The 26,773-nt window shown below is 35.0% G+C and overlaps 3 protein-coding genes across 8 annotated transcripts; all 3 read left to right on the top strand.

Moving 5' to 3' along the window:
- Window positions 1-10,940, top strand: LOC113047868 (uncharacterized). Of its 2 annotated transcripts, none has more exons than XM_026209212.1 (6): window positions 1-492; window positions 4,344-4,515; window positions 8,599-8,790; window positions 8,903-9,059; window positions 9,139-9,324; window positions 10,165-10,940. In XM_026209212.1, the coding sequence occupies exons 1-6, from the start codon at window positions 424-426 to the stop codon at window positions 10,388-10,390; spliced, it is 1,002 nt and encodes a 333-aa protein (XP_026064997.1). In that variant the 5' UTR covers window positions 1-423; the 3' UTR covers window positions 10,391-10,940. The 2 variants fall into 2 exon arrangements, with proteins under 2 accessions (XP_026064997.1, XP_026064998.1); XM_026209213.1 differs by lacking the exon at window positions 1-492 and adding an exon at window positions 558-791.
- A 960-nt stretch (window positions 10,941-11,900) lies between these two features.
- On the top strand, window positions 11,901-23,677 carry LOC113047866 (uncharacterized protein C12orf56-like). The gene is made up of 13 exons (XM_026209210.1): window positions 11,901-12,323; window positions 13,762-13,939; window positions 14,746-14,809; window positions 18,000-18,291; window positions 18,525-18,613; window positions 18,711-18,855; window positions 18,938-19,026; window positions 20,017-20,106; window positions 20,186-20,282; window positions 20,441-20,515; window positions 22,617-22,694; window positions 22,786-22,964; window positions 23,048-23,677. The coding sequence occupies exons 1-13, from the start codon at window positions 12,072-12,074 to the stop codon at window positions 23,160-23,162; spliced, it is 1,743 nt and encodes a 580-aa protein (XP_026064995.1). The 5' UTR covers window positions 11,901-12,071; the 3' UTR covers window positions 23,163-23,677.
- A 737-nt stretch (window positions 23,678-24,414) lies between these two features.
- Window positions 24,415-26,772, top strand: LOC113047865 (single-stranded DNA-binding protein, mitochondrial). 5 transcript variants are annotated; one of them, XM_026209206.1, is made up of 8 exons: window positions 24,421-24,590; window positions 24,858-24,922; window positions 25,003-25,060; window positions 25,136-25,276; window positions 26,055-26,142; window positions 26,226-26,314; window positions 26,400-26,464; window positions 26,594-26,772. In XM_026209206.1, exons 2-7 carry the CDS (start codon window positions 24,893-24,895, stop codon window positions 26,438-26,440), a joined length of 447 nt encoding a protein of 148 aa, XP_026064991.1. In that variant the 5' UTR covers window positions 24,421-24,590; window positions 24,858-24,892; the 3' UTR covers window positions 26,441-26,464; window positions 26,594-26,772. The 5 variants fall into 5 exon arrangements, with proteins under 5 accessions (XP_026064993.1, XP_026064991.1, XP_026064992.1 ...); XM_026209208.1 differs by having other exon boundaries at window positions 24,415-24,481; window positions 26,400-26,772; XM_026209207.1 differs by having other exon boundaries at window positions 24,421-24,580; window positions 26,400-26,772.
- Window position 26,773: the final 1 nt, after the last annotated feature.

Genomic DNA, 26,773 nt, shown 5'->3' with positions numbered 1-26,773 from the left:
CTCAGTTCAGCTCTCAGAAGTCCAGGGAATCTTCAAAGGTTTTGTCAAGAAGTTTTCTATACCCCACTTTCAGCTTTTTTTTTTTTTTTTTTTATTAATTATAATTGCACTCGTGACGTACTACTTGATGTCCACGCAAACTGTCGTTTCCCTTTCCGTGCGTTTCACGCGCTTCGCGTCTCCTCAGAAAAGTTTGCATGGATTGAGAGCGGACTCTTTCTCTTTGGTTCCTGTTTGAATGTTCCTGTACTCCTTCTAGTCCATCCAGGAGTGATTGCAGACCCTCTTATACCCCTTTCAGGATGTATTTATGATAAGGACACCGATGGCTCTTTTGTGTCTCCGCCTGTAAATGTGTCTATCTCTGATTCGCCATGCTTTCTTATTTTTTACACTGTAAAACGGCACCAGTTGAGGATAAGCATGCATGAGCTGTCCAAGCGTAAAAGGGTCTCCAAGGATGACGATGGAATCTATGAGTGCTCCGTCAAGGTAATTTTACTTTCATCTAACTGTATCTCCTCCCAGTTTGAAGCTGAACCAATCAGAGGTGAATGAGTGAGTTTATGAATGTATGTGGGGTAGCGATGCTCATGAGCCAAATTGAACCGTTTACATGCAGCAGCGTCGGTTTCTCAGAATAAACCCAACAGGGAGCAGAGAACATTCTGTTGAGACTGTCAGGAAATAAAGAGCAGAAGCACCTGCTTTATCACGCGCACAAAAGCTCGCATTAAACCCATATGTCATTGTGCGCAGAATGTAAGCAGGCTATAGTGCATTAACCGACGGTACGTACTCATGCTTTATTATGACTGTTTTGCACTTTTTAGCATAATAGTACAATCAACAAAATATTACACAAATGATATGCATCCTGACCTGTTTTTTTAAACAGGAGTTCACATGGGTGCTGCTTTTCATTCAAATCAGTCAATCAATCCACATTTCAGCATTTATGAAAATGCCTTATTATCAAAAGGTTTTAAAGAAAATGTAGAATTATAATTCAGTAAGGTGTGCCCAACTGTAATTCTAATAAAACTATATTATTTATAATATGTATTATAATTTGTATATAATATATGGTACACTTCTGATTTATATTGTAAATGTATACTCATTATATAAATCCAGTAAAGTGTCCAATTTTAATAAATTCTTATAAAATGTATAATTTATTAATTATTTATAAATTGAAATGTAATTACAATGTCTTTGTGTGTGTGTGTGTGTGTGTGTGTGTTTGTATATACACACACACACACTAATTATCTCTCTCAATCTAACATTAATTATAAATCGTAAATCGTAGGCTACTATAACATTTTCCATGTTATTGAATTTTCTAATAATTGTATTATAATATTTAAATTAATATGTGAATATATATATGTGTGTGTGTGTGTGTGTGTGTGTATTAAGTGTGTGTGTGTGTATATATATATATATATATATATATATATATATATATATATATATATATATATATATATATATAATTAATAAGATAAATTATGCACAACATTTATTATTCATTTACAATCATTCATTATAAATATAAACACTATAATAATTGTAAAATGTTCTATATTTCTATTTTTTTTACATTATACTTAATAACCAGAGAAATACCTTCTGCCAGTTTTTAGTCTGTATCATTATTTATAAAGCACAAAATTAAATTAAATTAAATTAAATTAAATTAAATTAAATTAAATTAAATTAAATTAAATTAAATTAAATTAAATTAAATTAAATTCCAACATCAGTCTGAAACTTCAGTCAGTTTAATACGTTTTAAACTGAGCATAATGTGAATAACACGCCATCTAGTGGAAAACAGAGCAATTACTGTAACGTAATTGGCATTTTTCTAGTATTAGTTTTAAAGATTATACAGTGAAGTGCTTTTATAAAGTAACTGCAACATAATACAGCAACAATGAATAAAAATCTCTATTTGCCGTTTTTCTGTTGCATAATATGCTCTAAGTCTTTGTAATTTCTTTCTGAGTGAGAAAACCTAATCTGCGGGAATGCTGTAGTAAACCAAAGCTTTGTTTGGTCACAGTGGGGGGGGGGGGGGCTGTTTGTGTGCTTTTGTTTGATTTTTTGTTGATGTTTTGACTTTTATTCTCGAGTGTAATCACATTACCTGTTCTGCATACATCTACACTTAAATCAATAGTCTGCTCTCCATACAGACAGTAAACGGCAAATACAAGGTTGCATAACCTAATCAATGTTGCCTAAGTTACCTGTAAAGCTCTTTAAGGTTTTAGCAGGGGATGAATGTCAGTAACGCTTAAATCTTCAGTCAGGAGAGCCGCTGTTCCTGCATGAGGCTGTGAAAAGACCATGTTCTCCATGACACAATGCTGAAGATTAAGAGCTGTCCTCCTCTTGGACAGCGTTAAAAGGGTTTGATGGGGTGAGAGGAGCCATTAAGATCAGGTTTATATGGCATGATGCAGGCGAGGATCTCAAAGCATTACAGAGATTTAAAAGACGGGCCGAGGTGTTTGATTAATCAATGGAACAAGCAGTTACTCATGCTGAAGAAGTCTAACGTTGAGAGAGAAAACTCAGAATGAAATAAAAGTCTGATTGTTTCCCTCTCAGCAGAGCCACGGCTAGAGAAAGAGGAGTCTGTCACCAACATCACTGCACAGAGACGGCACTGTCAGCCCTCAACAGGATATTATTAGCTGCTGTGAGCGAGTTTATAATCTTTAGTATAATCAAGAATGAAGGAATGAATGAATGAATAAAGTAGATGATTATAAGACACAGTGCCTGAAAATAGTCCCAGTCAACTTTGCTATTGCTGCAACTACACAAACTAGCTGGGGACTATTTTCAGGTGCTGCTTTGTAAAATTACCGTGAAGAAAAGTTATTACGCAAGAATGAGAGTAGCTATAGTTCCTAGCCATATCAGTCTAGGAAATCATAACCTTTCATTTTCTGTCAGTCTTAGTACACGACACTACTACTGTACAGAAGAGTCAAGTTTTAAATAGGACAAATAAAGAAACTCTTTGGTCATTTTTGAGCGAGATGCTAACGGTCTAATCAGATTTAATGATCTATGCTAAGCTAAGCTAAGCTAAGGTGCTAATTCCAGACCCGGAGATCGGCTGATGAGTTGGAAAATGAGCCTATTTTTTTTTTAAAAAGAAACAAAAATATTATTAATTGGAGTGGAGTGTTCCTTTAAAGCATATATGAAAATTAATAATTATGAAAAAGCAATCAAAATTAAACCAGACATCATTAGATAATACGATGAGTCATTACTAGAAGTGAAGGGAGCTAGTTGTCACACCTTTATGGGGTCATGCTGGCACATTGTGGGGTACGTTGTAATACAAAAACTTTATTGGCACTGATTTGAGAATAAAAAATATTTGGAATATGATGTTCATTAAATATATAATTATACTGCATATGTGTAATAAAAGTATAAATTAATTTCTAAATGTATTAATTTATTTAATATGTGTGTATAAACGCAATATTGTATATATTCCACAAAAATGTTTTCAACATTGAAGAAATGAAGAAATGTTCAGAATGACTTTTGAAGGATCATGTGACACTGGAGACTGGAGTAATGAAGCTGAAAATGTAAATTAAATTTTAAAATTTATTAAAATAGGAAACAGTTATTTTAAATTGTATAATAATACTTTACAATATTACTGTTTTTACTGTATTTTTGATCAAATAAATGCAGTCTTGTTGTTTATATATGTATATGTATGTATATATACAGTGTGTATATATACAGTATGTATGTGTATATATATATATAACACCAATATTTTTTTTTTGTTGTTGTTATGTCATAGTTTGAAATATGGAAAATATTTATGTATTAGTAAAACATGATGCAACTGGAAATTTAGTTTGGATTACTTAGATTTAATTCACCGCAATTCTTTAAGACTAACTCTTACAAGTAAATATGCCACCACTTTAAAGCCACAAGCTTGTAATCACGTGGGAGAGAGAGAGAGAGAGAGAGAGCATATGTTCTTGAGGATGTGTGACTGCATAAACGACTGCAGCTCTGCTGTGTGTTGCATTACGCAAGCGGCTCATGATCAGCAGTGGAGTCGCAGCAGTGACAAGCAGCTTACAGAGGAGAAACACACAGCAGCGCTGCACAGCGTAACTCCCTCCCTCTCTCTCTCTCTCTCTCTCTCTCTCTCTCTCTGTCCCTGAGCGAACAGCCTGCGTTTGGCTCCTGAAGCACAGAAAAGTCTCAGGACTCACCAAGGACCAGCGGATATGAACGACTGACATTCACACTTTCCATCTCATTTTTAACCCCAGACTCCGATGGCTTTGAAGGACAGCCGGCTCACCTGGAGCTTCCTGCTGTGGTCTGTGACGTGGATCTCGGCTCTGACTTTTACGCCACATGAAGGGTCTTCGGTCAGTCCAGTGTTTTATCGGACCACTCCATCTCTGAACAGCTCTGAGGCCCCTACAAACAATTACACAGGTGTGTATGACATCAATATTCTGTCATAATGATATAATAACTGCATATCATTATAAAGTGCTATGCAAAGATTATCAAATGGACCCAAAAAGTTGTAGTGCATGTTTCTAAACTCCAAACAGCAAGTTTTGCACATCTTTTTCATAAAGAGCAGACTCAACCTGCAGCATTCACAGTCCCCAAACATACAAATATATTAAAACACGAGCACTTCTTGTGAAATTCACGTGTTGGCTTTAAAATGCACAATCTTCTTAAGGGTTTACAAACAAACAGAGCTTTCATAATGGCTCAGATAAAATCACCAGTGGGAATCAGACCAGACTGAACCGCATATAACGGAATTATATTATGATTGGAGAACATATAAAATATGCAAGCCATGCATACTTTTAGCGTACTTTGCAAATAGTTTATTGATGTTTCTTGAGCCAAAGTCAATATGCATGACAGATTTGTGGATCTCTGACATTATCAAGCTAATACTTGAGTTTGATTGCAGTATAATGAATCTGTGAAGGAAAAGACATCTTCCACAAGTGTCAGTTACCTTGAGGTTTATTGCACAGGTGAAACAAAGGATGCTTTTTGCCACGTGGTAATGGCGGGCAGTGGGGTAGTTGGCAGTTTGTCAGTTCCGTTACAGGGTTGCCAGCTATGAAACTGAAATGCGCTACTGTAGCCATGACAGAATTTGCCCTGCTTTCAGCTTTCAGTGCACGGCAAACCTGAAGGAGTTTGAAGTGGATCTTTCCTCAATAAGAACATGCACGGGTCAGATTTCATCCTAAAATCAAAAGAAAGGAATAAGAATAATATTCTGCTTAAAGAAAAATAGATATATTTGGTTTGAAGAATTTTGCACGGTGGCATTTTTTCTATGATAATTAATCACATTTAGCCCCAAAATTCTTATAAAAAAAGAAAGTTAATTACTGTAAAATTAATTTTATATTATTTAATTTGTAATTTTTATGCATTTAGTTTTTTTCTTGTATTACATTTAATTTAATTTAGAAAAATTATTACAGAATATACGTGAAAAATATATATTATGCAAAAATCTCATTCTCATGTGCACATATAAATAAATCATTATTACTAATAATATATAATGTACTGTAAATTGTTTACAAACCATGATAGTAATTATTATGCCTTTAATTTATCTTGATTTTAAATTAAAAATAATAATTACAATAATAATAATAATAATTGTACTTTTACCCCATTATAGTAATGGGAATTTAATAATCATTGTTATATTAAGAACATAAAAAAACAGTAATAATTTTAATTGCTATGAGAATAATGCAGATAATCCATAATGCAGAGTAATTATAGTTAATTTAAGTTGATAAACTAAAATAATTCAAAATAAAACTGCAGTAAAACAATATGATAAAACCACAAAATCCCTAAAACCTTAAACTAATACAATTAAAATGGAAACAGCAAATCTACAAATAAAATCTAATGCATTTTAATGATGCAATTGCAATCTTAATGATACTAAAAAAACACTGGCATAATGCACTTCCTTTTATAAAAATACATCCTGTAAAGTTGTTCCATTCACTCTAAGTCACTCATTTACTTGTAACACAAATACAGAGGCTTCCACGTCACTTCTTTAAAGGGATTACTTAACTGACAGTGTTAAAGAGAGAAAGCCGGAGTACACAGGAATAGCTGGTGAGCTCAGCAGATGAGTTACAATAACACGAGAACGATACACCACAGCGTTCCTTGCTGAAGTTACATGTTCATGCATTGACAAACTGATCTATTCAAACTGTCCCGCTGGAGAACGTCTGTGGTTTTATGGCAGTGTAGCTTCACGAGTGTGTGGTCAGGCTGCATCATCCCGGCCTCCTCAGCTACAGGGACTTGTGGGTAATCAATTTTTAATGCACGGCCCTATGCTTTATTTAACCGTGTTCTATTCTAAGAGCAACTCTCTGGTGTGACCCTTGGGGAGTATGTGAGATGGGACGGAGGAGAGAAAACGAAACTGACAGATGAGTTATTTATTTATTTTGCCATGGAGTCGGATTGCTTAATGCTAGCAGCATTGCCATGCCAGTTAAGCCGGGCTTAATGAGACCAGCACAGGACTGAAACTGGTGTGAACAATAAACACCATCCAGTGACCCTGCCAGCTTAATCACACTGACTCCAGCACAGTCAACACGAGCTCCGTCTGACTGTATATTGACAGTGGAGATGGACAGTGGAATGATGAAAACTTGGATTGGAGAAAACAGAAGATGCTGAATCCTCGGTGGGAATGTGGAGAGACTGGAGGAGAGGTGGATTATGGGATAGAGCGCAGGAGAAAACACCCTGTTGGTCCTGATGGAAAGAGAGAGGGGGAAATGCATTCATCTAAGCCCTCGAGGATAACTAAAACTGTTAAATAAGGCCCAGGAAAACTTTCTTGCACACATACACTCACAGACAAACATAAGTGTTGATATTGTGATTACTGACATTTATTATTTATACTTTTTTATTATTTGTATTTATTTATGTATTACACTGAGTGGTTGCCAGGTGTCTTTTCATTTCTACATTTATCATTCGCCTAGCAAAAATAACAAGTCCAAAAAAATTATATGCATTCTATTCTATTCTATTCTATTCTATTCTGTTCTGTTCTGTTCATTAAAAAGCAATAGCAACAAACTGCATTCTATTCTATTCTATTATATTCTATTATATTCTATTCTTTTCTGTTCAATTTATTCCAATCATTAAAAAGCAATAGCAACAAACTGCATTCTATTCTATTCTGTTCTGTTCTATTCTATTCTATTCTGTTCTGTTCTGTTCTGTTTTGTTCTTTTCTGTTCTATTTAGTCCAATCGTTAAAAAGCAATAGCAACAAACTGCATTCTATTCTATTTTATTATGTTCTATTCTATTCTATTCTATTCTGTTCTGTTCTGTTTTGTTCTTTTCTGTTCTATTTAGTCCAATCATTAAAAAGCAATAGCAACAAACTGCATTCTATTCTATTCTATTCTGTTCTGTTCTGTTCTTTTCTGTTCTATTTAGTCCAATCGTTAAAAAGTAATAGCAACAAACTGCATTCTATTCTATTCTATTCTGTTCTATTCTATTATGTTCTGTTTTGTTCTTTTCTGTTCTATTTAGTCCTATCATTAAAAAGCAACAGCAACAAACTGCATTCTATTCTATTATATTCTGTTCTGTTCTGTTCTGTTCTGTTCTTTTCTGTTCTATTTAGTCCTATCATTAAAAAGCAATAGCAACAAACTGCATTCTATTTCTATTCTATTCTATTCTGTTCTGTTCTGTTTTGTTCTTTTCTGTTCTATTTAGTCCAATCATTAAAAAGCAATAGCAACAAACTGCATTCTATTCTATTCTGTTCTGTTCTGTTCTGTTCTTTTCTGTTCTATTTAGTCCTATCATTAAAAAGCAATAGCAACAAACTGCATTCTATTTCTATTCTATTCTATTCTGTTCTATTATATTCCATTCTATTCTGTTCTGTTATTTTCTGTTCTGTTCTTTTCTTTTCTGTTCTATTTAGTCCAATCATTAAAAAGCAATAGCAACAAACTGCATTCTATTCTATTCTGTTCTATTCTATTCTGTTCTGTTCTGTTTTGTTCTTTTCTGTTCTATTTAGTCCAATTATTAAAAAGCAATAGCAACAAACTGCATTCTATTCTATTTCATTCTATTTTAATCTATATATTCTATTCTGTTTCATTTAATCCAATTATGAAAAAGTGAAAGCAATAAATGTTATTCTATAAAAAGCGATTGTAACAAGTTGCGTTCTATTGTATTCTATTTAGTCCAGTCATGAAAAAGTGATAGCAACAAGTTTCATTCTATTCTACTCCATTCTGTTATACATCAGATTTAGTTCAAAAATGAATATGTGATTAGCAACAAGTTGCATTCTATTCTATTCTGTTCTATTCGACAGTGTTTAGTTATATTCCAAAGGATAGCATGAACTTGGATTCTATTCTATTCTATTCTATTCAGTTTTGATTTAAGTGTATATTTAAAGTGGTTTCTAACCGTGCTGTGTATTTGCAGGCCTGAGCTGCACGACGCTGCTTCCCCCTCGGCGAGGCTCTTTCTATGTAGAGGAAGGCTCTGGGATGTCCGTGGGCACAGTTTTGGTGTTCTGGTGCCTCGAGGCGTACCAGCTGGTGGGCAGCGAGAAGATCACCTGTGTCCTGCGTAGCGACAGCGCTCAGTGGAGCAACTACCCACCCGACTGTGAGGGTCTGTGTTCACTGCCATCATTTCTGTTTTAAGAGATAAAAACACCTAAGAAATGCACTCCTACTAGTTAAATCCCAGATTTTCAATGTGGAATATTGTGTAAATATGGTAGCCATTCCCAAACCAGAGGACCGCGGGCTGAGAGTGGCTGTACTGGCATCGGTAGTGAGCAGCATCATCATCCTCGCCATGTCCGTGTCCTTCATTATCTGCTGTCTGCAGGAGCGCATGAGCAAAGCGAGGGCAGAACAGACAGACAGACGGGGCAGGTATGAACATCTGGGGAGGAAGAGACAAGGGAGTTTAAAACAGGCAAAGAAGATGCTAATGATTTCTCTGAGTTTACAGGACGAGAGACAAGCACAAATCATCCTGGAGGAGTGAGTGCTGGCTGGAAAGAGATGAAGGAGACTGGGAAGCTTTTCCTCCCCCTAAAATTTACAGTCTTTCCCAGCACCTTGACCCCCATCTGACCCCTGAGAGCCCGGTCTATATGGGGGGACTGGCTGGTTATGATAACCGTGGGTATCTGAGGTGAGAATCTGTGCAGTGTTACATATTCTTGATTGTGTTTACATGTGAAATTAATCGAACTAAATCACACATATAAAAAAATAATCAGTATGTAAGAGGAAATCATTTTTTTAAATATATTTTATTCTCTTTTAAAATGTATTTATAATGTCACAATTCTGACAGGCTTTGTCTGAATTCTGAGCTTTTTATTGATTTTCTTTTTTTTTTTTTTGCTTCCACTGCAAAATAAAAAAATGTAAAGGTTATTTTTTTTCTTGCAATCGCAAGTTTGTCACAATTCTAGATTTTCTTTAGATCTTCATATATAAATACTATGCATACATTTGTATCTTGCAATTCTGAATTTATATCTCACAATTGTGCATTCAAATGTCACAATTCAGCATTTATATCTAGCAGTTCTGCATTTGTATTTCACAATTGTGCATTTATATCTTAAAATTCTGCTTTATTAATATTTCGCAATTCTGAGTTTATATTTCTGTAAAGTGTTTTATGTATCTTTTTTTATACTGATAGTCAGTCAAAGTTAGGAGATACTGTATAAACACAGAAAAGCTTGCTGAAAAGTCATGCTACAGTTACCTTTTTTAATTCCAGGGTGGAAACAATCTTCCTAGTAAACAGTAGTGCAGCTTAATATTTTTGTTGGAAACTGTTATGCATTTTTTTCCCAAGATTCTTTGCTGAATGTTCCAAAGAATAGCATTTATTTAAAAAAAAAACTTTTTTTTTTATATTACTAATGTCTTTACTGTTAGTTTTTATCATTTTAATGTACCCTTGCTCAATAAAAACATACATTTTTTTTTTCAAAATGCTATGTTTGTTTTGCAGGAGTCAGGAAAACCTCCTGAAAGCTCCTCTTCCTGCTCTTTACCGTACAGAAAGTCATATGTACCCACATGTGGTCCTGCAGAGGGTCCCCACACCCACAGTGCCGACTGCACCCAGCGCGCCCGTATACCTCCACCTCCCCACCCCTCCACCCGCAGAAAGCCCCGGGGAACAGTCTGCTCTGCCGCCGTACCCCAGTGCCGCTCCACAGCGTCTGTGGCCATAGAAACACACTTTTATTCAGAACTTTTACAACTGTGGCCATGGCGACGGATTACGGCCCCTACGTGCAAATGGCTCCTGGGGTTCAGAAAACCAAGAGAAATGATGGACTCAAGCTAGAGCCACCTCGATCACTACACACCGCTAGATCTAGATGTTAGACCATGTGTGGGTCCAAATGTAGTTACATTTAATATGTTGCATATGTAAGGACATTTCTGAATGACTCTAAAGAGGCCCTCTGTGTAGTTTCTTGGAGAGAAAAGTGACATTAGGAGAGGTGAGGACTCCATCCTGGTACTGTGATCCACTCCAGGTTTTATTATTGTCAGTAAGTACTTTTTATCTGTGTGGTAAAGGTTCTGACTACTTGCACTCATTAAATGAAAAAATTCAACCATTTCAAGTCACATTAGAGCATCACTAGAGCATAATATCTCTACGGTTTTTTTTGTGTTGTAGAATTGTAGGAGAATTACATGAATGTCCACTGGGATCTCATAAACCTATGATACTTGATTTTGTTTATAACAAATAAAAAGATTTTAATGATTGTGCATGTGTCTTGTGTTTTTAATATGCACACACACACACAATTATCTAAAAAAGTGTGTGTGTGTGTGTGTGTGTGTGTGTGTGTGTTTATATATAAACTAAGTATATATAGTTTCACATATAAGTCCTATTCACAACTAAATGTTTAATCCTAGAATCTGACTCTGGCAGATGTAAATTTCATGTTGACTCAAATGTAAAGATGTTCATCCATGAATACTGTTGCAATGAAAAGTAGACTTTTTTATGTTATAAAATTGTTCTGTTTAAAATGGCTGTTGTTAGGCTATAGTAGACTCCATATGAGGGCAGTGGCGTTTTCACGCTTTAAATTATATATGAGAATGCCGAAATGATGAGAAGCATTATGTTAGAGTTAGTAACTGCCCCACACTTCTTCAGTAAGAAATAGAAGCATCTGCTCTTTACGTCCACAGGATGGCGCGATCATTTTAGGATGCATTTCACTCATAAAACATTAAACACACACACATCTCTTACATTAAACCGCAATTTTCTTTATTAAAATAAAATAATATATATTATATATATAATATAAACTATATAATACATATTATATATTTCTACATTATTATACAATATATATTAGGACTATAAAAGGAACAGATCAGCCAAAAATTAACATTATTTTCTGATTTACTCACCCGCATATCTTTCCAAACCAGTATGATTTCCCCCTGGAAACACAAAGGCAGACGTTTCATTCCACTCAACAAAAAAAAAAAAAACTCTAAATGTTTTTCACGCTATAACATGTTGGCTATAACTAATTCTGTCCAATTTATCAGCTATATTTTAATTTAATTTTTTTTTTTTTTAGCCTTACTTTCATTATTGTTGCATATTGCATGTACACGGTATACCTCTCATTACAGAAAGCCAAGCCATGCTGCACTATTTATAAGGGCTGAAGCGCATGCGCAACGAGAGCGCGCTCCGCTCCCACTGACTGGAGTTTAATACGCACAGAGAGCGAGAACACACCTTGCAGCAGAGCAGCACAGCAGGGAATCAGTGAATGGAGAAATAACTTCTGCATGGTGTTTAATATGACAGCACGCGCGGGATATGGGAGGTAGTGTGTGTGTGGTGTCGAAGGTGACATTCCCATGGCCAGAACCAGCGCGGACGGGCTGCTCCGTCCGAGCAACAGCAAACTGGACTCTTTCCTCAAGAGGAACACCAGTCGGGATGTGTACGAGCGGATCCGGGTCTACGAGCCGTGTGTGGTGGTCTCGGGATCGGTGAAGAAGGTTTTCATGCATGTGATCCTGAGCGATGAGCGCGTGTATCTGAGCGAGTATCACCCGCGCGCGCTGCGTGAGGCGCTCAGCTTCAGACACATCAAGAGCATCGAGCTGGTGAGAGAGCGATATACAAACTAAATAATAAATAATAAACTGTTTCATCTGCTGATATAGAGTTGCCTACTTCATTATCACATGCACAACTGATTACAATAAGAAAACCCAACTAACAAGAACGTTTCATAACCAGTTATGAAAATGTTGTTTCTGAATGTTCAGCTTTTTGAAAGTTTAAGAAACGTTCTTGGTTGGAGAAAACTTTATAGGAACATTATCATTTTGCAAACTAAAACCTCTTAGAGAAACGTTCAGTGAATGATGTATAAATTATGCTTTTTGTTCTAACATTTTGAGAGCGTTAGGCTATTGAGAGAACCTTTTCAGAAAATTCCCCAAAGTTGCGAGAACGTTCCCTGTTAGCTGGGAATGCATGTACTCAAACAACACAAGACAACAATATAGTACTTACTATATAGTATAATATAGTGAAACAACAGTACAAAGCAGTGCAATATGCACATCAACAGAAACTATATAAAAGAAATAATTTGTGATATGCATTGACATTCATCTATGTGTCAACTGTGAGGTTTGTGTTTATCTTAACTGTTAACTGTTACAAAGCAGTGCAATATGCACATCAACAGAAACAATATATAAAAAAATAATTTGTGATATTTTGCTGACTTCTCTGAATGTGCATTCAATTCCTTATTGCAAAATGAATTGTCATTGAACTTGGCCATACTCTTCTGAACAGGTCAGGATTCATTAGCTTCTGGAAATTACAGGGAATGTGATGATAACTAGACCTAGAAAGGTCATGGAAATTAAAAAATGTAAATGATATTTGTGTTACAGTATGCACATATTTTTTGGGGATTTCTTTTTTGGAGTTTGGAATCATCCAAAAATGTGGATGCATTTTACATGGCCAGAGACTTTTACAGTCTTATTAATAATTATGTAGAGTTGCATATTATTTATTTATTAAATTATATGAATTATTATTTTAATTAACTAATAATCATGTATTATAAATTTACTGATCACTCGCCGCTGAGTCAACGTGATCTAAATGTCAAATAAAGCACCACTGTCTGCTAAGACAATGCTAATTATAGTGAGGACGTTTGCTCATCCGGTCATGTTAAACTTCTTAAAGAAGGTTTGTTTGGTAAGCTCATGTTCGTACAGATCAAAGCATGAGTCATGGAACGCTTCAGCGCTGAAAGACTGGATGAAGCATGTAAATGTCACAGACAGTAGCAGAATTACCAAGAAAAAGCAGTTTATCTGTTATTTACATAGGTGCAAAATGCATTTTCCTCAGATATACAACATGCATATTCTATACTATTAATGATTCTAATTCATTACTGATGATTAGAGGTTATTAAACGGTCATTCATTCCCACATCAAGCGGATTACACTGATGTAATTAGGTCAATGTTAGACCGTAAGCATACAAATCTCTGTCTTTCCTCACAGATCAATGATTTGCCTGATTTCCTAAGCGGACAGGATCGTGAACGCTCACAGCACATCCGTGTTGTTCATACCACAAAGAATCCTGGGAAAAAGAGCTCAAGACCCAAAGGATCCGGTCAGAATAAGCCATCATTTCCAGTGCAAGGACGCAACTCGAGTGCCCGTCATTCACTGGAGGGTAAAAGAGAATATTTAATTCAATCAGGAATTATTTATTAATCAGGAATGAACTGTTCACAAGTAGGAGATGCAAAGTATGATTGCATAACTATTGATTAGTATTAGAGTGCCAGAAGTGAGGGCATTTTTCCCTGGACAGTGTGATGCAAAGCTGTAATCTCCGCAGCAGTTATGTGTGTTAATCCATGAGCTCTTTCAGCATTGACATTCATCTACGTGTCAGCTGTGAGGTTTGTGTTCATCTTAACTGTTAAGAGACACTTCTGTACTGAGATTTAGTGAACGCAGTGCAGGAAAGCTGCTTAACCAGTGCCGGATAAACAGCTGAACCAGGACGCTCAAGGACAATCAGCGATTCTACATCATTTGAGTTCATCTGCGAATAGACAGGATTCATTCATTGACAAATTTGCTCTATTACTGTAGCCGCTCAAATACAGATATATCTATATGCATTGCAGTTATGGACTGAAAATAAAAGGAATGTGATGATGATGCAATGTGCACCTTGAATGCAGAATAAAAGCGTCCACCAAATGCATAAATGTCAGTGTAGATAATTGCATGCAGACTTCAGTTTATTGTCTCATTTAATACATTTATGCATTTAGCAGATGCTTTATCCAAAGCAACTTAAAGTGCATTAAGACTATACATTTTTTTACCAGTATGTGTGTTCCCTGGGAATTGAACCCATGACCTTTTGCGCTGCTAATGCAATGCTCTACCACAGAGCCCAAAAAAAAAACCGCTCAAATAAACCTGAACTTGAAAATGAAACAATTGTGTTTTATGATCCTGCAGGCATGAGTCCTGTTCTCCTGTCGTCTGAGTCCTCGAGCTGGAGAATCTCTCCCACATCAATGAGGTAAAGTCCTCTCATTGTTAACGGCCTCACGTTCAACCAAAACAACATGCTTTATCTCCACCTCGCAGCTTTTTACTGCCTCCGACTCCACAATGCTCAGAACGAACAGACTCCGTTTTGAAGACTCGTCTGCTTAGCAACTCAAGCTATTAAACAAAGCAGTGCGATAATAAATGCAGAGATATTCTGAATCCCACAGCTCTGTATCTCACGGGACGAGTGTGTTGTGCTTCGTTGCTTGGAAACTTAAATTGATTAAGCTCTTATGTGTGTTATAAGATATCAATATATAGTATATTGATTTAAGGGATCAAAGGTCATCAAGATGAATTGTTTAACATGCACTGGCATCATAATACTGTCTTGGAGATTTATCCAGTGACATGCAAAAGAAAGCATTCATCTAATGGATCATAAAGGAAACTTTTGATATTTTATTGAACTGTAGTTTAGAGTGGTACGAAATTACAATTATATAAAATTTTAAATATGCTTCCTATTTATGCTTTTTAATAATAAAAAAACTTTTTTATTTGCAAAGCATGTTGCTCTCTGAAATACTGCAACATGAGCATCTGAAGAGGGAAAGGAGAGCGGAGAGAAGGTCGCATTACATATTCAAGTTTAATGAATGGAGATAAAAGAAAGACAGGTCTAGTCAATTGGAAACCACACAAAGTTTATGAAGTGTTGTGTATCTAATTTAATTGCTGATTTTCAGGTCATATAATAATTTTTGCTGTTTTTTAATACTTGTATTCATTAGTGTTATTTTAGTATTATCAGGGTTATTATAATTTACTTAAAACTGAAACCATAAAGAACTTTGTTGCTTCTAAATATATATTTATATATATAATTTCAGCTTTTTATTTTATTTTGAACATTTCCCATGTTCAAGTTGATGTACAACAATAAGTAAAACCAAAACTGAAATAATTAATAAAAAACAAAAACTGACATAAACAAAAACACACAACAGAAATAACAAAAATGTTAATGAAAACAGAAAATCAAAATATAAAAAATGTATTCATATTATTAATACAAAATATAAATAAAAACTATATTTAATTATAAATTTAGTTTTTTTTTGTTTCCATTTTTTCCCTTTATTGTAGTTTTTATATAATTTTTTGTAAGTTTATTTACATATATATATATATATATATATATATATATATATATATATATATATATATATATATATATATATATATACATATATATATACTTATTTCAGTTTTATTTTTATTTCTGTTTGAGTTTTGAACTTTTTTCCATTTAGTTTGTTTATATCTAATAATTACATTTTATTATATTAGTTATAGTTTTAGTTAATAATTAAAACACTGATATTCATAACGAAAGCTGAAAAACGTGAATACTAAAAACCAAAACTAACGTCAGCTGCTGCACACGATGTAGTGCTGTCATGCATTTTACACTGTTGACAGTCCTGACTTTACTGCAGAGCAGAGGAGAGGATTGGCGTCATTCACACTGTTGCCAGGGCACGAGATGAGACGGAAACCACGAGCAATAAATGTCCAATTAAAAGACGATGTTTGTCTCAGCAAAACACGGCAGCTTGACGTTCTTAACGACATGTGTTTGTGCTGGAGCTGCCAGCCACCAGACGTCTCTGAGACTGTTCTGAGAACAGTGTGAATGTGAGCAGAGCTGTAATGTTTAGAGAGGAGCAGTGAGTCGAAGCCGACCCGAGGGAGACCATTAGTTCACGTTTAGCACATATTTGTGAGCGCTTGCCATTGAGGAGTAAACCACATGGGAAGCACTTTAAACATTATCTAAAGGCAGCTTTTCCACAGTTGAAGTCTTTATTGAATCGGTGGTGTGCGGTTGTAGTACAGACATGGTCTCTGAGCATTTTACTAAATTGTGAGAAAGCTGAGGCGTATGGAAGGATGTTCTCTTTATCCTGCATCCTATTAGAGAAGACTGAAATGGGAAATGGGAAATGGAACGACATCCAAACCGTGAGGTTCTGTGCTGAACATGTCGCTCATCAGTGCCTCCTCATGGACATTTTCTGTCAGTGCAATTAGATTCCAGTGACGCAACAAGTTGCTTTTATGTTTTATCAAAGGCCCTGTTTAATTATACAGTTCAGAGGAGATCTTTGAAGAGACCTATTTTCATGATAAACAGATCTGTCTTAGATCAGTTTATTAGAAAGTTAACCCCTGAAGTATTTTTGCGAAGGAAAGACAATTTTCTACTGTACTTTTAAACCTTGAGATTCTTAAAGGGTTAGTTCACCCAAAAATTAAAATGATGTCATTAATGACTCACACTCATGTCATTCCAAACCCGTGAGACCTCTGTTCATCCACAGAAATAAGTCATTAATGACATAATTGTAATTTTTGGGTGAACTAACCCTTTAAGAATCTTAAAATCTAAACTTCAAATTAAACACATTTGTATTATTTTAATGCAGTATATTATAGTTTATGTATTATAGTTTTATTAATATTTTTTTATGCCTTCCATTTCATTTTAGTGAAAGTTTGAGTAATTTTGTTGTGTTTTTTAAATTGTAACATTTTATTGAAATTTCAATTACAGTTTATTTTATTTCCAGTAACAAATACTTTTATGATTTATATTAACTATAATAACCCTGCTTGCCATTACATAATATTAATGACTAATATTTAAAAACTGTGTCCCTACTTTTGAATCTATAATAGAATATTATTAATAATATAAAAGAAAAAAATATAATCATTTTATTGCAGTTTGTTTTTCTTTACTGTGCTTTTAAGACGGTTTTAAATTGATAGTTCACTCAAAAATTATAATTTGTTCATCAATAACTCCCCAAACCTTTATGAGTTTCTTTCTTCTGCTGAATATAAAAAAATATATTTGGAAGAATGTGGGGAAGCAAACAGTTTCTAGTCCTCATTGATTTCCATGGCAGTTTGTTTTTCCTTACAGTGGAAGTCAATAGCTACCGGCAACTGTTTGTTCACTTACATTCTTCAAAATATCTTCTTTTGTGTTTAGAAGAAGAAAGAAACTTTTTGGAACAATATTGGAGGGTGAGTAAATGATGAGAGGTGTTCATTTTTGGGTGAACTATCCCTTTAAGATGTGTATTACTGTGACATGTTTGCCTTGCTCTAAAAATACATAAAGTGACTGTCTTTGTCTGTTACAGTGAAGGTGGTCTGGAGGAAGAAGAAGGCAGCGTCATTCCGAAGAGACGTTCAGCTTCCTGTCCGCACACAGATGTTTTGGCTCTGTCTGTGTTTGATAGCTCTCCCGCTCACTCCTCCAGCTCCAGTGACCAGCGAGAGAGTCCCAGTGCTTCAGACTCTACAGCACTGATGAGGAGAACAAATACAGAGGAGCAGGAGGAGGAGAAAGAGGAAGAGTTACACCTTTATGCGGTATCTCCATCATCCCGAATATACCTTCACCTGCAGAGCTCCTGGAGCAGCTACATCATAGTACGTGTTTCTACTCGCTTTGTGTTTAATGCTTAAAATTCATTTTGTATGATGATCATTTTACAGAGGAAGTAATTGCATTTGTTGCATATTGTAAGTAAATACATTTTAAATAGAAGTCTATGCAAGGCATCGCAGTGGTATGAAGGTTAAAGGGTTAGTTCACCCAAAAAGGAAAATTATGTCATTAATAACTCACCCTCACCCTTTTTTTATTTATGTACTTTTTATAGCGATCAACTTTGATGCTGGACCCAGTGTACAGGAAGAGATGTGGCATGTCCTCCTCTTCTCCTCAAAAACAGAAATCTCACAGAATCAGGTACTGCATCTTTCTGACTGAACAGCTTGAGTTTATTTATCTGTGTGGTCAGTGGAAAATGCACAAGCTATGAAAGGGTGTGCTGATGTGTTTCCAGCTGGGAACGGACGTGTCACTTGTTCAGTCAGTTGAGCGGAGAGCTGCTTCAGGAGGACGTGGGCCTGGAGAGTCTGTATTTACTCCTGCAGGAGCTGCACACAGCCACCAACCGCAACCCCACCATCAAAAAACTCTTCTGGAGGGTAACATGCAGCTGTGTAACATGCACTCTTCATCCAAAAATGAACATTTCCTAAACAAAATCCTTTTTTATTTGCTCCTCAGTCACCAGACCTCTATCCTTTCCTGGTGAAAACGCTGTCTGAAAGCTCTCAGAGCGGCCAGGAAGGAGTCCATGCATCCGACAGACTTCTGTAAGCCTCGTAATAAGAAACGCAGATATGTAACTTCTGCACGAGTTACCCATGGAACATTAACATTTTTCACAGTTATAGAAATGTTAGGACAAAACGTTCGTAAGGTGATGTTTATAATAACGGAATGTTCTTATATCTTTGGTGATGAGAGAAAACATTCTGAGATCAGCATTTTCGGAATGTTCCTATGATGTATTTGATGATTATTCAAACGTTTGGTAAATAACATTCTAATCATGACAATGTGGAGATTTGAATGTTTTTAGAATGTTAAGAGTAAACATTCTACTAAATTTAAATGTCACCCCAAATAAAACATTATTTGAACGTTTGAGAGATGTTTTAGTCACTTTTAAATAACAATCTAATCAACATTTTTGTTATACACTATTATAAATAATTATATTTTGGGTGAAAATAAAGTTAGAACATTGTGAGAAACGTTTTTGTAACCTTTAAATAACATTATAATCAACAAGAAGACCAGACATTTTCATGTTTTCAGAACATTTTCAGAAAATAAAAGTTCAAATAACATTATATTTTGGGCAAAAAATGAATTTAGTAAAGCATTTAAGAACCATTTTGATCACCTTTAAATAACACGCTAATCACAGCAAGAAAAACTGGAAATTCTAACGTTACAAACAATATTATTAATAAACATTCAAGTAACGTTATATTTTGAGCGAAAATAAAGTTAGTAGAACGTTGTAAGAAATGCTTTTTGTAAGCTTTAAATAAAGTTATAATGGTTATATTCACAACAATAAAATAATCACAACAAGAAAAACAGACATTTCAGTCTCATAACAAGCTGAACGATCCGTGTTTATAAGTTCTACTGCTTCGTAATGTTCTCAGGTTGACATTTACTACTTCAGACCATCACCGAGCACATTTTGATGATCATTGCTGAAGGCTTTCTGTAATATGTGCAGTCTGAGGACATTAAGACAGAAACAAAGATAACTCTCTGTCCTGCAGGCTGTGCACTTTGGTGGTTCAGATATTAAGCCTGATGTTCAGGGAAACAGAGATCGAAGCGACGAGGCTCAGCATGCTGACGGCCAAACAGTGAGCGCTTCTACCTCTCCAGTGATAATACTATATAAACAGTAATATTTCAATGAGAAATACCTGCTGTTTGACACAGGGGAGCTCTTACGGAGAACATGCTGCTCGCTTTAGTGCGTGATCCAGATCTCCAGCTGCCAGACTCTACTAATGGCTCCAAATCTTCAGTTCATAAGGTATTAAATATATTCCTTAATGGAAAAATGTGAAAACAATTTTTTTATCATCCACTCACTCTCACTTCCCAGGTATAAGGAAAATTTTTCCATTCATATCTTGTTTATGATCAATTAATTTGCGCTAATTGATAATGAAGTGTATTTGTGCATGGCAGCTGCAGCGTCTGCAGGCAGACTATTTGGATGCGGCTTCTGCGCTTCTGTTTGAGGTGGTTGTGTTCTGTCAGGAGGCGAGTAGCATTTTTTCATGCATTTATGTATACAGACTATATACACCACACACACACACACACACACATGTTGGCTTAAGTGGATTATGGGGACTTTCAATAGGCATAGTGGTTTTAAAGCTTAAGACATAGCCATAATACTGAACAAACTGTTTTCTATCCCCTGTATAAAAACTGTTTTTTATTTAAATACATTTTAAAATGTAATTTATTCCTGTAATGCAAAGCTGGATTTTCAGCATCATTATGCAGTATTTGATGTCACATGATACTTCAGAAATCATAATATGCTGTATGTATGTATATATATTTAATATATATATATTAAACAAAGAGACATTAAATTGATCAAAAATGAAATTTACACATGTATAATATTGCAAAATATTTCAAATAAATGTTGCTCTTTTAAATCGTCTATTCAAAAAACATTAAGTGCAGCTTCCACTAAATGTTTCACCAGAAAATAACTGTTTTCAACGATGATAATAATAAGAACAGTGTTGGGTGTAACGCGTTACAAAGTAACGCGTTACTGTAATAATATTACTTTTTTCAGTAACTAGTAGTGTAAGGCATTACTCGTCTGAAAATGGTAATATTATTACAGTTTTCCCAAGCTAGTTACTTGCGTTACATTTGCCAGTAGCACCTTCATCACACACACAAGGCACACAACACAGAGAACAGAAGGGAAGGGAAGGAGGGCGTGAATGGAACAGTGATTGGTCTGGGTTTGGCACGAGGTATCATTTACCATCACTGATTGGTCGACAGCCGGCAGCAGAGCGGCACGCTCAGACAGATGGGGAAAAATGGAAGCGTCAACAATGGCTAGCTCTTTTTCAGAGGAAGGTTCCCAGCAACAGAAAGCTAGTTTCGACGGGTGGAGATTCAGTAATTATTTTGTAGGAGTGCTCCGATCACGATCGGCCGCTCGTTAATGCGCATCTCAGTAAAGCCGGTTCTCTAATCAGCGGTTTATTCCATCAGGTGCGTGAACCATATGTTCATACAACCGTGCCAATAAACGCTGAAAATGAACTGGATTTGCGCATCTTCTCAGTTAATAACGGCTCTGTGTAGTAACAGCTGCTCTATGTGAAATCACGCACCTGATGGAATTAACCGCTGATTAGAGAACAGGTGTACTGACGAGCAGTAATATAAGTGAGTTGTGTAAACAGTGATTTATGTGACTTCAATTATTTCTTATTAAACTGAAATCAAAAAGTAAAAAGTATTTTTTGGAAAAACCACATCCTAGTGTTAGTCTTCATATGCTGATGAATAGTGTTAACACGGATATAGAAAAATAAGGAGTGCAAGAGATTGATTCCTAATGTCAGTTTATTTTTAATTAATACTATAGTAGTTCGGTTCCCTTTACATCTTTAACTACCCGTTAATTTATCAATTGAATGGGTGACCTATCCTCATTAATAGAGCAAACATTTGTCCCCCCTGAGAGAATTGGCAGGAGCCGCCACTGATAAAGACCCTAAAGAACACTCCTCCTTTGTATGTTCTCCCTCCATCTGATGCATCTCAGGCAATCATAGAGTAATTAAGAAAAAAAGATGTAACTAGTAATATAACTAGTAATATAACTAGTTACTTTCTCCAGGGAGTAATAAAGTAAAGTAAGGCATTACTATTTTTGAGAGTAATATGTAATATGTAATATATTACTTTTTTGAGTAACTAGCCCCAACACTGAATAAGAACCATTATTAATAATTGAGCACCAATATTAAGTGATATTAGCTGAGCAGTATATTAATCGATATATTAGAATGACTTTTGAAGGATCATCTGGCACTAAAGACTGAAAATTCAGCTTTCCATCACAGAAATAAATTACATTATAAAATATATGGCAGTTATTTTAAACTCTTATAATATTTCACAATATTAGAGCTTTTACTGGATTTATTTTTGATTACATAAATGCAGCTTCAGTGAGCAGAAGAGAATTTAAAAAATATTTACAAGATTATTATAATTACTCCAAACTTTTGACCAGTAGTGGATCATTAGTGTATTATTTATGCATATGCATGTATGCATCAGCTTTACTTGTCTCACTTCTGGTTCAAAGGCTAGTCGCACACCTGCTCTGGGACATTTCCTTACCATCAGCTGGGTGTTTCGCTTGCTTAAACCACATCCATTCTTAGTAAGTATATACCCATTTCATTTTCAGGCATATTTGCATGAATGCACGTGATTAGATTCCACATCAGAATCAATGTTTGGCTCTTTCGCAGCTCCCGTTCGTGGGCTATCAGGCCCAGCAGGTGGTTCTGCTTCTCTCAGGTGCTCAGGATCCGCTCGGCCCGTCTCAGGCGGTTCTCCTGTACCAGCGCTGCCGGGTTTTGTTAGCCTGTCTGCAGCACAGCACCTGTTTGAGCAAATACATCAGGACGGGATTCAAGGAGGAGTTCAGGTTCTTCATGAGGTTCAAATATATTCAAGGCTAAGGCAGAGCTGTCATATCTGTTATTATAATATATCTTGTGTTTTTTATAGGTACTATGTGAAGACGTCAGGGCTGGAGGACAAACTTCCCCATCACTACCCCATCAGTCAGCCTGCCCAGCGCCTCCTTTCCCAGCTCCTCAGTCTGGTTCTCCTGAAACCTTGAGATGGGCTCTTTTTACTTTCTGTTCCTCTGGCACTGAATTTCTTATTTCTGCAGACAGACGTGGGAATATGCCTTTGAATGAATATGCTGCACTTTTAAGATTGAATTCAAGTCTTGTGTCGTGTCTTACTGTGTGTTGAACAGAGACTGCGGGACTTTATTCTGTTTAGCATTTCGCCTTTGTCTACACTCAGGATTATTATGACTGTGATATGTGTTACATATCTAACATCACAGACTGAACTATTTATTACATATGAATATACATTAAATTGACGGATATCAAATTGCACTTTTTAGTTAACAGATTCAGGTTTGGCAGGTCACTTTTATATGAGACTGATCACAGTATTATTATATGAATATCTTCTTCATATTTATTACATTCACTGTAATTTAAGCCACTGGTACAGATGCACTTGTTTATTTCGTTGGTGGGTTTTTGTTTGGATGCACTTTTTTCTCTATAAGACTGTACTGATTTTCAGGAACTCTATGTACCTCAAGGCCTCAAATTAAAAATAACCAAATATTTAAAATCAACATTTGTGTGTCTGTTGACATTTTATCAAACCTAAATGTTGAATGTGTGTTTTTGTATACCCAATAAATAAACTGCAATATATATATATATATATATATATATATATATATATATATATATATATATATACACACACACACACACACTCATTCACACAATAACAGATTGACTAGAAATGACACAATGAAAATATTAAGAGATATTTACCGTTTTTCTGTGTCACAGTGAGTTTCTGATGCAAAAGCTCTTAAGGTGATTACTTACAAATAAAACCCTGTTTATATATTTGATTTTGTGTATTTATTTTAAACATCTGATCCTGCTGTCAAAATGCAAAGAGTTATTTTTCTTGCCAAGTCAAATCTAACAAACTATAAATTGATATAAATAATTTTAACACAATACATTTAGTGGTTTGTTTTTATTTCCCTCTTTGTTTAGATCATAATCATTTCAAATATGTAATAATATTTTATTTTATGGATTATATTTTTTTTATTATTGAAGGTCTGGGGCAATACAACTGTTCATTTTAATTTGACATTCATCAATAGATATGTTTGTCATTCATATAGTCTACACACACACACGCAATACATTACAAACAACTTTTTTTTTAATTCCCACAGCTGAAGGCACGTGCTGATTTTCTGATTATGACATGAGTACAAAAATGGAACGATCGGTAGGTTTTGTTGCTAAGTTACTGGGGAATGTTTTCCAAAGCGCACCGGAAATCGCGTGGGGTTCATGGGCATCAAGATCTTATGAACTTGTAAATCGAAGTTAATCTTTACATTTGTATTTTGAATAAACTGCGAAGACGATCTAGATTCTAAATCGCAATCACTGTCACACGCTTCTTCTAAACGTGGTTAGTTGATGTAAGTGAATGGCGGGAGATTAGCACGTGTTTCATCACTGGATTTACTGTAACGTGACAGAACAAATCTTAAATATTTAATATGACACTTTAGTGATCTATACATGAACCTGAGATTATAATATTGCATCTTCTATTGAAAAAAAAAAGTTAATTTTGAGACGTTACCGTGTATTTCATTTTAACTATTTTAAGGCATTATTATTTTTACATTAAACTTTAGTTTTATGTAATTATTTTTATGTTGTGCTTATATTACTCTGATAAGGTGACGTCTTCCTCATCATCCTCAGAGTAGAGAAGATGCTGATGTTGAGAAATGCCTCCACACAGGTGAGCAAACAACATTAAGAAGTGTTCATGGATTATTAGTATTATTATTATAGGCTGATTTTTTTATTCTGTCCTGACAGATACTTAAACAGGTCGTCCGACACAGGACTACAGATGCCAGTCTGATCTTGGAGAGATGTGAGTGACTGTATGCACTGGCTTTTGTGTGACATGTTTGATAATGTCCTTCATCGCTGCTTGTTCTCTTCACAGCTATAAACCGAGTGCAGCTTCTTGGGCGAGTGGGACAGGACCCCGTCATGAGACAGGTGGAGGGCAGAAACCCCGTCACCATCTTCTCCATGGCAACAAATGAGATGTGGCGGTCAGGGGAGGGAGAGCCAACAAGTACAGGTGAGATCAATCTGTGTACCACTCCCAGCATATTTTTGCAATGGAGAAGTGCCCATTTGAATCTTATGACTCCTTTTTTTAATTAGATTTTTTTTATATAAATATATAATTGTATTTTTTATATACTTTTATGACTTTATTGTTATGACAATAAAAATGTTATTTTTGTGGTAACTTTTTTTTAAAGATTTTTTTGCATAAAATAAAAATACATGTAAAGTGTTTTTTTAATATACATGTTTTTGTTTTATTTTTTATAAATATATAATTAATGACTTATTATTATTAATAGTATTTCTTTATACTTTTAATGTTTATATGTAATAACAATAATAAGTAACAATAATTTGTTGTTGTTTTTGTGAAGGGTGTAAAAATACATCCTTTTTTTAAGTGGCTTAATAAATGTTATGTTATTAATAATGTTATTTTTGTGGTTACTTACAGTTTTTTATATTTTGTTTTTCGCATAAATAAAAACATAAAGGTAATGTTTTTTTTTTTTTTTTTTTGATTTTTAAGTATCCATGTTCCTTGAACTTATGATACACGATTAAAAATAAGTTGTTAAACAAAGACATAATGATAAAGTATGTGGGTGACAAACTAATTCTAGATTTTTCAATATACATTTAAAGAAATAGAATTATTATTATTATTTTTTTTACAATTTGAACATCTTGGAGCAAATATATGGTCAAAAAAAAGTTTTTTTTTTTTTCTGAAAAATGTTCATTTTTCAAAGAACTATGAGATGTTTTTTTTTTTTTTTTTGCAGGAGATGTCAGCCAGAAAACAACATGGCACAGAATTTCAGTATTCAAACCAGGCCTCAGAGATGTAGCGTATCAGTATGTAAAGAAAGGGTATGTTCCATATGTGTTTTGGAGCCATTTATAGATGTATATAAAACATACTGCTGTTAACCTAGAATCAACCTTATTTTCAGGTCTCGGATTCTTGTGGAAGGGAAGCTTGACTATGGAGAGTACATGGATAAAAACAACGTCAGACGACAGGCAACAACTATTATCGCAGGTCAGACTTTACCACAGACTAAACATGTCTTATGTTTTGCTTTAATAGTTCAAATTCACCAAGTATCATTTGTCTCTCTCCACAGATAATATTGTGTTTTTAAGTGAAAATCTGCAAGACCAGTAATAAAGATGCCTTTCCAGACTTTAGGTAACCAGGAGAAAATATCTTCTCACTGACATTAAACTCTGTATCATTGTGTCTGGCCTTCACAGTCACACATAGATATATGAGGTCATGTTGTTTGTATGATTGTGTCATGTTGTCTTTCTCCGACAGAAAGCAATTGGACATGTGAACACGTTTCTAAAGCCATGCACTGGATCAGACTCTATGTATAAGCAGAAATGTGAAATTTCTCTTTTTTTAGGACTTAAAAGCATCATGTTTAAAGTTATGTCTAACCAAATAACTTCCAGTTTGTTGTAAATGTTCATGAATAAAGGGATTTGTTATCAG

Source organism: Carassius auratus, chromosome 29 (genome assembly GCF_003368295.1).
Source record: "Carassius auratus strain Wakin chromosome 29, ASM336829v1, whole genome shotgun sequence".
Taxonomy (NCBI): Eukaryota; Metazoa; Chordata; class Actinopteri; order Cypriniformes; family Cyprinidae; genus Carassius; species Carassius auratus.
Note: the sequence above shows the minus strand (reverse complement) of the source record. Positions and strands in the feature narration are given on the sequence as shown.